General features: G+C 30.7%; 1 protein-coding gene across 1 annotated transcript; it reads left to right on the plus strand.

Moving 5' to 3' along the window:
- The first annotated feature begins 337 nt into the window (after window positions 1–337).
- Window positions 338–4935, plus strand: LOC126666085 (cytochrome P450 714A1-like). The gene is made up of 5 exons (XM_050359044.2): window positions 338–768; window positions 2070–2296; window positions 2796–3046; window positions 3893–4241; window positions 4417–4935. Exons 1-5 carry the CDS (start codon window positions 495–497, stop codon window positions 4840–4842), a joined length of 1527 nt encoding a protein of 508 aa, XP_050215001.1. The 5' UTR covers window positions 338–494; the 3' UTR covers window positions 4843–4935.
- Window positions 4936–13810: the final 8875 nt, after the last annotated feature.

Consider the following 13810-nt stretch of genomic DNA (forward strand, 5'->3'; position numbering starts at 1 on the left):
AGTCAATTAAATATATTTGAAGAGAAAATAAATTATTTTTATTTAGGATTAAATTTAAAAAATACTTATTAAAATTTGTAAAAAATAAAATATTTGATTTTTTTTTTCCAAAATAAAAGTTAAAATTATTATTTTTAATAAATCGAGGCATAAATGAAAAGATTAAGCTTAAAAAAGCTGAGGTTCGCCGGTGGGTCATGTCAATATTTACTAAATCCACCAATAACTCATTTAGATAACCCAACCCATCGTCCAATCATTTTAGGGTTTGTGATGTTGCATGCATCATGCATGATAATGATCAAAGTTGGAAGTCCAAATAATTTTTCTATATATATCACATAATTAATAAATATAATATCTATTGCTACTTGCATTTTTCCCTCTTCAATCGGGAAACGCCTAATGGTCGGTTGAAACTTCACTATAAATAATTGAAAAGGCAGAAGAAAAGCAAAGAAGAAGAGAGAAATTAATTGGTATTATATCCAATCATGGATCTCTATCTTTTGCTATCTTCTTTTTGTGTTCTAGGATTGGCTTACTTGTTCAAACAAATCTTGATTCCATCATTTCAAGTGAAGAGACAGCTTCATGTTCAAGGTATAAAAGGTCCTTCTCCTTCTCTTTTTTATGGAAATATGTCTGAGATGCGCCAAATTCAATTCGAGGTTAAGAACCAGCAGCCTCCTACTCATCATCAGATTGTAGCATTAGACTACACTTCTATGGTATTTCCTTATTTTGAACATTGGAGGCGACAATACGGTACGTACGCTTTTACTAGCTCTTACTCTTATAATTTATGTTCGTTTTTACGGATTTCAAAATGATGAACCATAATCGAAACTGTTTCTTGACTGCTGATTACTACTTATTTTTTATTATTTTTCTATTTATATGGTATGTTTCTACTAGCTCTTAATATAATAGTTTATATTCATTTTTACGGATTTCAAAACGATGAACCGAACACCCATAATCGAAACTGTTATTTGATGGTGATTATTTTTGGTTGTTTTTCTATTTTGATATTATTATTATTTTTATCTTAAATCTTCTCGCTTCGTTTTCTTTTTTTTTTACTTTCTTTGTTTATTTATTTTTTGATTCTGTGTTAGCGTTTGACTATCAAGTCTTATTGGAAGTCTGATCTTCCTTTTCGATCTGATGTCAAATAAAATTATTTTTTCTGCTACAATAGAACCAAATTTGAGCAACTATAAGATTTTTTTTTTGTTACCTGGGGTTGATAATTTATAAATGATTGCTATGTATATCTATAACATACGATTGGGGACAATGACTTGCAAATAATGCGTTATATATGGTACAACATAGAATTGGCCCATATAATTTAATAAAGTTCACATTTGATTATTTCTTTTATATTTTGATTTTTGTAAGGGAAAACGTATATATCATTACACTACCACTATAAATGTTTGGACCATCCAAGATGTAGCCTACTCGTTGACATTGAATTGTTTACGATAAATAATTTTCAATCCATAATTGAGGAAAAGATATTGAAAGCTACTACTAATAATAAAAAAGAGATCTTCAAAAAAATAAAAAAATAAAATAATTAGGTGGGAAATGTGAGAGGAAATATGTATACGAGGTCCAGGTGGATAGAGCTGTCAAAAGAAGGGGACCGAGTAGATTCGGTCCAGTCCAGAAATAGCCAGAATCAAAGTTGGCCCATTAATTATTGTTTCATTAAATATGGTTGTTACATTATTCTTTGTGGCCCATACATCATTGGATCACTGTTACACCCAATTATTGTTACATTTATTTTCGGTCAAAATTTTGAAACATTGATAGTATATGATTCTGGGTATCTTATCAAAATATGACTGTTTGTAAAACTACACTCTCATTGATTTTTTTTATGATCATTAGTAGATTTTTGATAGATTATATAAAAAGCGTGTTTTTGTAGAAAAAAATTAAAAAAACAATCAGAGCATATTTTTATGAATTTTTTTTTAAAAAAAACATACAAGACATAATGTGCTCTATAATTTTTGGTGTGACTAGGCTAATTAATGATGAATATGCAGGTTCAGTATACACATATTCAACAGGATTGGAGCAACATGTGTATGTAACAGAGCCAGAATTGGTAAAAGAATTGAACCAGTGTAATACTTTGAATTTGGGGAAGCCTCGTTCTGTGACGAAGAGATTTGCACCCATGTTTGGCAATGGAATTGTGGGCTCTAATGGCCATCTTTGGGCTCTACAGAGGAAAATGATTGCACCAGAATTTTTCATGATCAAGGTCAAGGTAATAAATATGTGGAATTTGAGTCAATAAAGTATATTTTATTAATGAATCCTAAATGAACTTACGTGGATGTGCCGTGGTTGTATAAATTACTATCATATTTTAATCATACAAAACACACGTCACTTAGAGTTCCACGTAGCATCATATTAAACTTGGCATGTGTGCTATGCTACTGCCACATGGAGTATAAAAAAACTGTTTATGTAAATGATTTTGTATAGCCACGTCACTGTTATCTCAATATATTTTGATGGGAACAGAAATTTATTAACATAGTGTTAGAATTATAGTTGAAGTATATTTTACTTAAATTGAAGTTTAAGGACTGCGTTGGGAGAGGAGAAGGTTCAGACGCTGTCAATGAATTTGTTCCAATTTTTCATATGTTGAAAAGATTCTTATTTGTGATAGAAAAGATATCTATATATTTAAGTCAATAAATTCAAAAAAAATCAAAATAGTAGTATAATATTGAAACTTGGAGCATGTATTGCAGAGCATGGTGGGGCTAATGGTGGAATCGACAAAATTATTGATAGAAGAGTGGAAGCAGGTGATTGAAACCCAAGGGGGTCTCGAAGCTGAAATTACAATTGACAATGATTTGAAGGGGCTGTCAGCAAATGTGATTGCAAGAGCTTGCTTCGGTAGCTCTTATTGCAAAGGCAAACAAATTTTCTCCAAGCTTAGAACTCTTCATACAGCCCTTACTGAGCATGCCTCCCTTTTTGGCTTCTCTAATTTTCGGTAACTTCATCTTCCATACTTATGGTTATGTTTGGTTTGACGCTGAATAGAATAGCTATTCCGTATAAAATATATATTTTTTACTTTACTTCATATGATTATATGGAATAGCTATTTCATTTTAAAAGTCGAAAAGAGTTATTCTATTCTATGAACCAAACATGACCTCTGTTTTTTGTTTTACAAAATTCATTCATTTTACTTGATTTATAGTAGTCTTAATCACTAAAAATATTGGACATTTTCAAATTTTTTATATTTAATGGTCCATTTTTTTAGAAAGGTCAATATTAACTTAATCTCTCTAGCTACTTCAACAAAGAAAACAATTTTTTTATTTATCACCAAATTTAGTTTTTCTTTTCTTTTTCCGTTCGAACGGTACTTTTTAAAATTTATGACTAAACTTTGTTAATAAAAATAATACTACAAGGTATAGGAAGACAACCAATAACTTTCGGTCAGAGGCAACTGTTCATCCCTTTTCTTTGTTTCCAACCCTATCTGTCAAGTAGCGATCTCAAAAGAATTTATGATGAGCAGTTGGCTATTTTAATATTTTAAATATTTGAAAAAATATAAATAATATTATAATTTTTTTGTATTGTCCACCTTAAAATTTATATTCTATTAATTTTACTAATTTTATAAACTTTCAATATAAACTTGTCCACCCTATAAAAAATTTATGAGTCTGTTGCCAAGCATACGAAATGAATTTTCCAATACTAATAATTGAGTGATGAGTATTGTATTGATCAATAAAATTTAAATATAAATAAGAATACAAATAATTTACTTATTAAAAGATTTAATTAATTTCTTGTGTGTCCATTATGATTTCAGGAAGAACTATAAGGAGATCAGCAACTTGCAAATGGAGATAGAGAGTTTAATATGGGAGACAGTTCAAGAGAGGCAGAGACAAAATTTAAGTGAAAAGGACCTAATGCAATTAATACTTGAGGAGGCTGTGAACAATAATAATGGAGAAAAGCTATCAGCAAAGCAATTTGTGGTAGACAATTGCAAAAGTTTGTATTTTGCTGGACACGACACAACTGCCATCTCGGCCTCATGGTGTCTCATGCTTCTTGCTTTACATCCGGAGTGGCAATCTCGGATTCGAGCTGAAGTTTCCCAATGTTCCGATCACGGATGCCTAGATCCAAATTCGCTATCCAACTTGAAAACGGTAAATGTGGTGTTTTTTAATATTCGTATATGTTCTAAACTGTCCATTAATTCGGCTTGAAGGGAGTAGTAATTGAATTGGAATTAAACACGAAAGATGATACCAAGAGCCACATAATTATATTGGATTAGTAAATTGACTATCTTATTGTAATGTTATGATTGTGTATAAATAGGTGACAATGGTGACTCAAGAGAGCTTGAGGTTATTTCCACCGGCAGGATTTGTGGTAAGGGAGGCACTTGAACAAGTCAAAATTGGAAACATCACCATACCAAAAGGTGTATGCACTTGGACTTTGATTTCAACTTTACATAGAGATCCAACTATTTGGGGAGAAGATGCTAACAAGTTCAACCCCGAAAGATTTGCCGATGGAGTCTCTAAAGCTTGCAAGTATCCGCAAGCTTATATCCCTTTCGGCTTCGGGACTCGGTTGTGTGTTGGTAGACACTTTGCTACGGTCGAACTTAAAATTGTTATCTCCCTTATTGTCTCCAACTTTAAATTATCATTGTCTCCTGATTATGTTCATTCTCCTGTTTTTAGAATGCTTGTTGAACCTCAACATGGCATGCAACTTCTAGTCCAAAAGATTTAGAGAGCGGATCACAAAATTTGAAGTTGATATTAATATAGTATGTGTCTGCTTGTATATAAGAACTTGTCGTTGGTATGAAAATGTTTTGTCTTTGGGCCTGTTTGGTTCAGTTGTTTCTTATAGCTGGTGGCTGTTAGCTGTTGCTAATAACTGATAGACCATAAGTGTTTAGTGAGATTTAATTAGTTGTAGCTGTTTATATATAAAATGACCGTAAAGGGCATAATTTTTGTTTTTATTTATTAAATTATGAATATATTATATCATATATTATTTAATAAAAGTATTAATAATTATTTTTTATAAGAAGTAATATTTAGTTTAAACTTATTTAGATATTTTTTTGATAAATTTGAAATAAACTTTTCAAAAAGATATTAAATTATATTTGGTTTAATATAACTGAAATAATTTTATATAATTTATAAATGATTAGAGTATTTAAAAATAATTTAAATAATTTTATATATATAAAAATGATATATTCTAATAAGGGTAATTTTGTCTAAATAATGAAACAGCTATCAGCTGTTGGCAAAAAGCTCCAAAATGGAGCTTTTCAAACAGCAGCTGCTGGAGGTTTAAAAAGCTCCAAAAAAACTCTGAAAAATTTCTCACCAAACACTTTGGTGGAGCTTTTTGAAAAGAAAAAGCCAAAAGTTCCACCAAAAAACTGAACCAAACACCCCATGCATGTCGTGGTTATATCTATTTTTTGGGAAATTATTATTGTTTATTTAAGGTTGAGTTACACATTTTTTTTTTTTTGAAATATAATTTTGGAGTCTAAGAAATAAGAGAACGCATTTGAACATTTTAACTAAGTTGAGGCTATCTTAATATTTGCATCATTTTTGTTGCCAATAAATATAAAAATAATCTCAAAATTTAAAAAACATAAATATTCCATGAAGAAAAACTTTCAAAAATTGAAAGATAGCCGAATCTGCATCTTTTTTTTGGGCGGATCTAATTGCTGAACTGGCTGAACTTAACAAAAAAAATTAGAATTAACTAATTTAAAGACTAAAGAAATTTGGATAGAGTTAGGCCAGGATTTTTTTTTTTTTGAGAAAAAAAAAATCTGTACCAATTAAAGCATTAAAATGCTCTACAATCACATATGGCTAAAAACTGGACCAATTTCAGAGGAAAAAAAAAACCAATTACTATATCTATAGTATAAAGTTGAACCTAAATTGTGGGATTCCCTTTATACCATTGCTAATTATATAAACTTCAATGAATAACAACTTACTTTAGGAGAAAATTTTAGATAGACTCAGTCTACTCCGTCATCCGTAAACTATACCTATTACATTATGACACTTTATTAAAATAATGGCACTATCGTAATATTACTATTCAAAAGTGTAAATAAGTAATAAAGAAAATTACGATGGTGCCACTATTTTAATGACGTGTCATAATATGATAGGTTAGTCTACAGATGACGTGGTAGACTGAGTCTACCTAAGAATCTCTCATTACTTTAAATGCCCTTATTAGCAAGTGTAAGGGCTTTTATGGAGTCTTTTTGTTATTTCCCATTTATACCCTCATCTATCCTTTTAATCAAATACTATTATGTTGCCCTTTTTGGAAAAATATAATGGTCCCACATATTTGTTGATTTTTTGATTCCCTTTATGCCCCTTTTAATTCTTTATATTTAATACAAATTACATTCCCCCTTATGGAAAAAGAATAACCATCACATATTCAGAAACCAACAAAAACCTAAATAAAAATATTAACATTTTATCTTAAAATTTTCTTTTTATCCCATCCCAACCTTCACCTATGCCACCTTTGAGTTTTTTTTACAGTGCAACATAATTTAATAATTTATGTTTCAAGTAATATAAAGTTAATTTTTAATTTATAATTTGAAATTGGATAGTTTAAAATAAATATAGAATAGTAAATTACAATTTATTGTTTAAAATTAACATTAAAAAATGACATAAAGGTATAGTTAACAATAAATGATGCTGATTTTTTCTTAGCCAAAAAAAATTTCTCTTTCGGATTTGAAAAGAAAATAAACTGAAAAGTTGTGGCTGAGAAAAATAAATAAATAAAAAATATTTATATTAATATTATTGTTATTGTTAAATTTATGTCTCTACTTATACAACTTTAATGTTAATTGATGCTTAATTGCCATATTAAAATATATTTTCTTAATTTCATAATTTTTTATCCGTTATTTTTTCGTTGAAAAATGGCTCAGCTGAAGCAAAGCGAGGGTTTCGTGCTAGTTAAGAATGAAAAATAAACATATACTTTCCCTCACTAATATATATATATATATATATATATATATATATATATATATATATATATATATATATAAGTGCTTGCTATATATATTAAATTTTTTCTTCATCATATAAAATTTATGGATCTTCCATTGGGTTGACTAGATAACATATACTCCCTCCGTCCCACTTAAGAAGGGACATACCCCTTTTACACATAAATTAAGAAAATATTAATTACTCTTGGTTTTTCTTATTTTACCCCTATTAATTATTGTCTTATAGTTTGTGTGAAGAGTATTAGCTTTAATTATAGAAAGAGAAAATAGGGGTATAAGAGAGAATTCTTTGTAAAATAGCACAAAATTCATGATTTGGCCTTTTTATGTAGGACAAAAAAAATTGAGATATGTCCCTTCTTAAACGGGACGGAGGGAGTATATTTTTCAGCACTAAATACCTGAGATGGTTGTCTATTCAGATATTATCCAATTTAGTATATTTGATCGGATATTCTTACTACTAAAATCAAAGAGGAATGGTCGCAACATGCAAATTTATTATTGCTAATCTCAAGATTAAAATAGTAAATATTCTTTGCAAATTGAACCAAATTGATGGCTTATATCTTATTGCAGAAAGTTTCAGCTTTGCTCTCTTTTCTTAATTTTGCAGCTGACCAGAAATAAGAATTTACTTATATATTTTGATCCTAATTCTGGTCAATTTGAATCAATTCTAGCTATGTGCTATTTCAGTCATAATTGCAAGTGAAAGAGACTCATAACAAATTTCATATTATTAGATGCAAATTTTTAGGTAAATAAGAAAAATTGGACCTATAAATAATTTTGTTTAACAAATATTTTATGTTGAATTTATCATTTTGCTAATTAGAAGGTATTTTGAAAGATATAGGAAAAAAGTTTGTATAAACCTAGTTCGCCACGTAGGATTACAGATCATCTGTTAAATGCATGACACATGACGTAATTAAATGCGATATCCAATTAATAAGTTCACATAAGTATTTCTCAAGATACAGGGCATGGTATATTTCAAGTCTAGCATGTAGATAGTGTTTTCTCTTTAAAATGCTGCTGTTTTTTTAATCAAAAAACTTTCATAAAGCCTATCTTAGTATATAAGAAGATGTTTGAGTAAGGTATATGCAATACTATTCACAAACAAATTAAAAGTAAAATTGCATAAATGTTTAGCTATAATTATGCTATGAAATTCTTCTTACTTGTCATGAAAAATACAAGTAAATTTCATAAAAAAAAGACATAATGAATTTTTAAAAAAAGACAATAAAAATAAATATAGCAAAAAAATAACTATATTTCTAACTAAATATCTCTATCATTGTTCTTTACTCGATCAAGTTAATTCTGTTTTATTGTAATTATAATCTTTTTTTATTCAAATGATATTGTAATTAATAAAACTAAATAAAAATATAGAACATAATTAATATTTGCTACCATCAACATAAAATATATTATTTGTTATACCGTGAATGGTGGCCAACAAAATAAAAAAATACAATACATACAACTATCGATTTCTTTTGCTCTTTTAATTAATAAAACTAGATTTTTTAAGAGAAAAGACAAATGCGATTCTTATTCTGCCAAGTGGCAGTTTGCCACGTAGCAAGTAGAAGACGTAGTGGCTAACAAGAAATTTCCTTCGCACAAGGGAATCGAAAAATTATTATTAAATGGCATGAAAAAAAATCAACTCAAATTAAAAATCGAAAGAAATTGATAAATTCAATTGAAGATTATTTGTATATAAAATTTAATTCTTGGTGTTCTTATATGATTTAACCACACTTTTTAAATTTAGCATAAAATATCTCAATTTTTTTATTTTTTTAGCATAAAAAGTCTAACCTTTTATTTTTGGGCATTTTATAGTCTAAATGTCTTGTTCGATGTCGTTTTAGTTACTTAAAACGTTCAAAACTACATCAGATTTTGCGAAAGAACACCTAAAATAACACAGGTTTATAGGATGAGAAAGTTTAAAAAGGTTGAAATATGAAATGCCGCGTTTAAAATAACGTGCTTAAATCACGAAAAATGCAAAATGCCAATTTTTTGATACAAATAACCTTTTAATTTATTCGATAAAAAACTAAAATTTCACTTTTTTGTTTGGTTTGAATTTTGAACATAGATACATTTTATTTATATTTCCGCAGATAAGTTTTCAGTTTAATTTGATTTAGAAAAAATATAATTTCAAGAGTTTATATTTTACTTAGATCACATGTAATACAAACCTCTTTTAATATTATTATAAATTATGAAAGCTACACTTCATTAATGAAAAATCGACTACAAGAGTCTCGCTTCTAGCCACACCGATTGGGCTAGAATGTTACAACAAAAGGCCTCATCTCTAAGGGATTTCTTGGCTAAAGAATGCGCCACCCAATTACCGTTTCGTCTAATGAAATTAAAAGAAACAGCACGAAAAGTTTTAACTAAATTGCGACAGTCTTGCAGAACCACCTCACACGAAGGTTCTATCGCCACATCCGTGTCCATAGCTTGAATGATGTTCTTGGCATCTCCTTCAAAGACAACGTGTGTGATCTTCATCCTTAAAGCTAAGAGGATGGCTTCACGTAGAGCGAAAGTCTCAACTAAACTTGGGGAAGTAACATGGCGGAACATTCGTGCATAGGATGAAACAATTTTACCTTGATGGTTTCTCACTACGCACGCCCCTACCCCTCTGCTTGTGGCTCGATGGAAAGCTCCGTCAAAATTCAGTTTAACAAAGTTCAAAGGTGGTGGATACCACACCACTGCATTCATGACTGGTCTAGGAAGATTCTTAGTTCTTGTGAAAGCTTCTAAACAGTCCGAATAGCATTTAACTGCTACCTGCAAAACCCGCGGAGGGTCGCTATCCTCCCCCCTGAAAATGAGGCTGTTTCGAGCGAGCCAAAGTGCCCAACAAATCCAGGCAGATTTTGCAAGTTCATTCTCTGAACCTTCATTACTTACATATCTCATGAGGAGGAAAAACCAGAGTTCTTTAAGGGAAGTAAGGAGCCTATCCTTTAATACTAGTCCCATGGATGAACCCAGCCAAACTGTTCCTGCAAAAGGACATAGGAAGAGGGCGTGATCAATTGTTTCCGCCTCATAGCATCTTGGACAAAGACTCGTGCTAGTGATAATCCTTCTGTGAATGTTGTCATTTACTGCTAGGCCATTGTTAAAAGCTTTCCACAGGAAGCATTTCAAATTTGGAGGAATCTTCATTTTCCATAGAACTTTCCAGTTAAGGTCATTTCCCCTTGGCCTCACAGTTGGACAACTGGAATTCAGATTGGACGAGTTGGCGAAAGCGAGATGGTATGCAGACTTAACTGAAAAACGACCTGTTTTTGTGTAATTCCATAACAAATTATCACTTCCACCCGTGATGCTAAGAGGGAGTGAGAGGATGGCGCTCGCGTCAGTAGGTGAAAAAACCGAATTCACCAACTCTTCATTCCAAGAGTTTGCATTTGGTCGAACTAAATCCGAGACATTTTGGATGTGGTCGGGAATAATCGTGCTAGCTGAGACTGTGAAAGGGTAGTCATTAGGTATCCATGGGTCGTCACGTACAGATGTCTGCTCCCCGGTTCTGATTTGCCATCGAAGACCAGTGGCTAGAACTGAACGACCTTTCAGAATACTTTGCCATGCCCAGGAGCTGTTCGAATGAATATTTGCCTCAAGAAAAGAGCCGTGGGGATAGTACTTACCCTTGAATACACGGGAGATTAGAGTTTCCGGCTGATTTAACAAACGCCACCCTTGTTTGGCAAGAAGGGCCAAATTGAATTTCTCTAGATCTCGAAAACCCATACCCCCGCTTTCTTTCGGTTGACACATCCTCGCCCACGAAACCCAATGCATACGCCTTTCATTTTTCCTTTGGCCCCAACAAAAAGTTAGAAATAATAGAATTGATCTCTTTATGAAGACTTTTGGGGAGGAGGAAGCAAGACATGGTGAAGACCGGGACTGCCATGGCAACGCTTTTTATCAAGACTTCTCTCCCTCCATTTGACAGTAAACTGCCTTGCCAACCGCTTACTTTCCGACGAATTTTATGGCTGATTTCTTTGAAGGTTTCACTCTTGGACTTTGATACCAGGGCTGGAAGACCGAGATATTTATCTTGGCCTCCATAGTTTGCGACCACGAGATCGAAGGAGAGTTGATGCTTCAGTTCGGTAAAAAAAAAAAAGCTACACTTCATACCTTTAGATAAAAGAGAATTTTTAAATATTAAAATTTTATGTACCAAAAAATTGAATTTTTTTTATCTACAGCAGGTGCCTAAGAGATGCATGAACCGAACCAATCAAATATTAGCAAATTTCATATTTTTTACTCATTTTTTATTTCATTAATATTTTTTTAACTTCTTATTTCATTAATATTTGATTGTTCTGGTACAAATTTTTTTTATGGGATAGATTGTAGATAAGAATTTTCTAAATTGAGAATTCCTCACCTATTCACAATTCATGAGAGAGATGTATATGAAATAAATTAGAAGAAAGAGATTAATGCACCTTTTGAACTTATAAATTGTAATATAAAGTCATTTAACTCACTTTTTATTTTTTTGAACAACTAATTTTAAAGTTTTTATTTTTAAGTCAGATTAGCTCATAATTGTATTTTTAAACCACATAATTTAAATCAGAATTAAAAAATTTTCTAATTGTTGCGATAAAATTATCATAAATCTATTTTTTGCAATAAAAATATAAATTATGGAATAATCTGATCAAAAATGGAAGAGTTTTGGAGTTAATTGCTCAAAAAAATAAAAACTGAGTTAAATGCATGTGTCACAAGTTCAGGAGTTGAACTTTTATTCGAATAAATTATATAGCAATTTTTCAAAATATATTATATTAAATGATTTTGAAGTAACTTTTTTAATTATGCAAGCTATTCCATCTATGTGATTATCCCATAAAACAATTGTGTTAAAGATAATCCCACATTACTTATAAGAACAAATATAAATGAGTTTATAAGTGTGAAGGTTCAACCACCTATTAACTAGTTCTAGTTATTAGGTCATGGTTGAACCTAAACACTCTCATAAGCATGTGAGTGAATTGTCACATTTTCATCAATTTATAATTAATTACTCCCACCAATATTTCTAATATGGTATCGGAGCGGGTCTGGCCCGGGTTCTTAATTTGCAGGTTGTCCGTCTGGATGTCCAGTCCCAGCGGCCCGGTCCGGTGTTGCCGCTGCGTATTAAATTAAAATTTCAGTGTCTGGCCCGGATTCTTAATTTACCGGTTGTCCGTCTGGATGTTCATTTCCAGCGGCCCGGTCCGGTGTTGCCGCTGCTTGTTAAATCAAAAATTTCAGTTTCAGGTTTCAGGGGGAGTCAATTTAAAGTGACAACCGGATGTCCAGTCCCGGTTGCACTTGAGGGGGAGTGTTAAAGATAATCCCACATTGCTTAGGAGAAAAAATATAAATGAGTTTATAGGTGTGAAGGTTCAACCACCTATTAACTAGTTCTAGTTATTAGGTCATATTTGAACCTAAACACTCTCATAAGTATGTGAGTGGATTGTCACATTCTCACCAATTTATAATTAATAATTACTTCCATTAATATTTCTAATAAATTGTAATGATGTTATTGATTTGAATTTTAAAGATATGGGATATTGTTTTTATAGTTAAGAATTTTGCAAGAAAAATTTCAATCGTCGGAGATACTAATGCTTTAGAGATCTGGGAAAAAAAAAGAATTCTAGCTAATTATACCTGTTTATGGTCGGGCTAGCCGGGCCTATCGGGCTTTTTTCAACTTTTAAATAAGATCAAATGCTGTTTGAATTTGGACCAGGTTTTGTTGTTACTACTCAAACCCGATATTTGTATTTTATTTTACGGGCTTAAGCGGGTGGGACAACATATAAAATCAATATGCAAAAGGTATAAGAAAATCCTCATAGTTTTCACAAAAATATAAATCAGCCTTTTTAATTTTTTTAGAGTACAATAAAGCCCTCTTTATTTTCAAATAAAATAAATAACCTCTTTCATCCAACATAATTAGAAATACTCGTTAATGACTGACATGTCTCTCATAATCATATAGAAAAAAAGTTCAAAAATAATTTTAATATTTAAAATATTTACTAAAAATTTGAGGGGGTAAGTGTCCCAAAAGTAAACTAAAAGGATTTATTTATTCGATTTTAAAATAATAAGGGTTTAATTGTTCAATTTTAAAAATACGAGGGCTTAATTATGCCCAGATAAAGTAAAAGGGCTGACATGTACTTTTGAAAAAAACTCGAGGGCTTTTTTTTAACCATCTACCAAATTAATAAAAATAGGACATCAAATAACAGCCTGTAAAGTAACCGTCTTTTTCCGTGCTCACGCTGGATTTGAAACAAACTCAATGTTAAAGTCTGACCCTATTGCTGATACAATATTGTTATTTAATTTTTGAAAGAGATTATCAAACTTTTATAATTGTAATTATAATATTTTTAATTTAGATTTAATTTTAAAAATTAGGTTTTAGTATACAAAACATAAACATGATGATTATATGACCTATGTTGTACAATAATCATCATTGTAGGGTTAAATATATTTACTCTTATTAAATAATAGTTTTATTTTAAT

This window comes from Mercurialis annua, linkage group LG1-X (genome assembly GCF_937616625.2).
Source record: "Mercurialis annua linkage group LG1-X, ddMerAnnu1.2, whole genome shotgun sequence".
In the NCBI taxonomy this organism is placed as follows: Eukaryota; Viridiplantae; Streptophyta; class Magnoliopsida; order Malpighiales; family Euphorbiaceae; genus Mercurialis; species Mercurialis annua.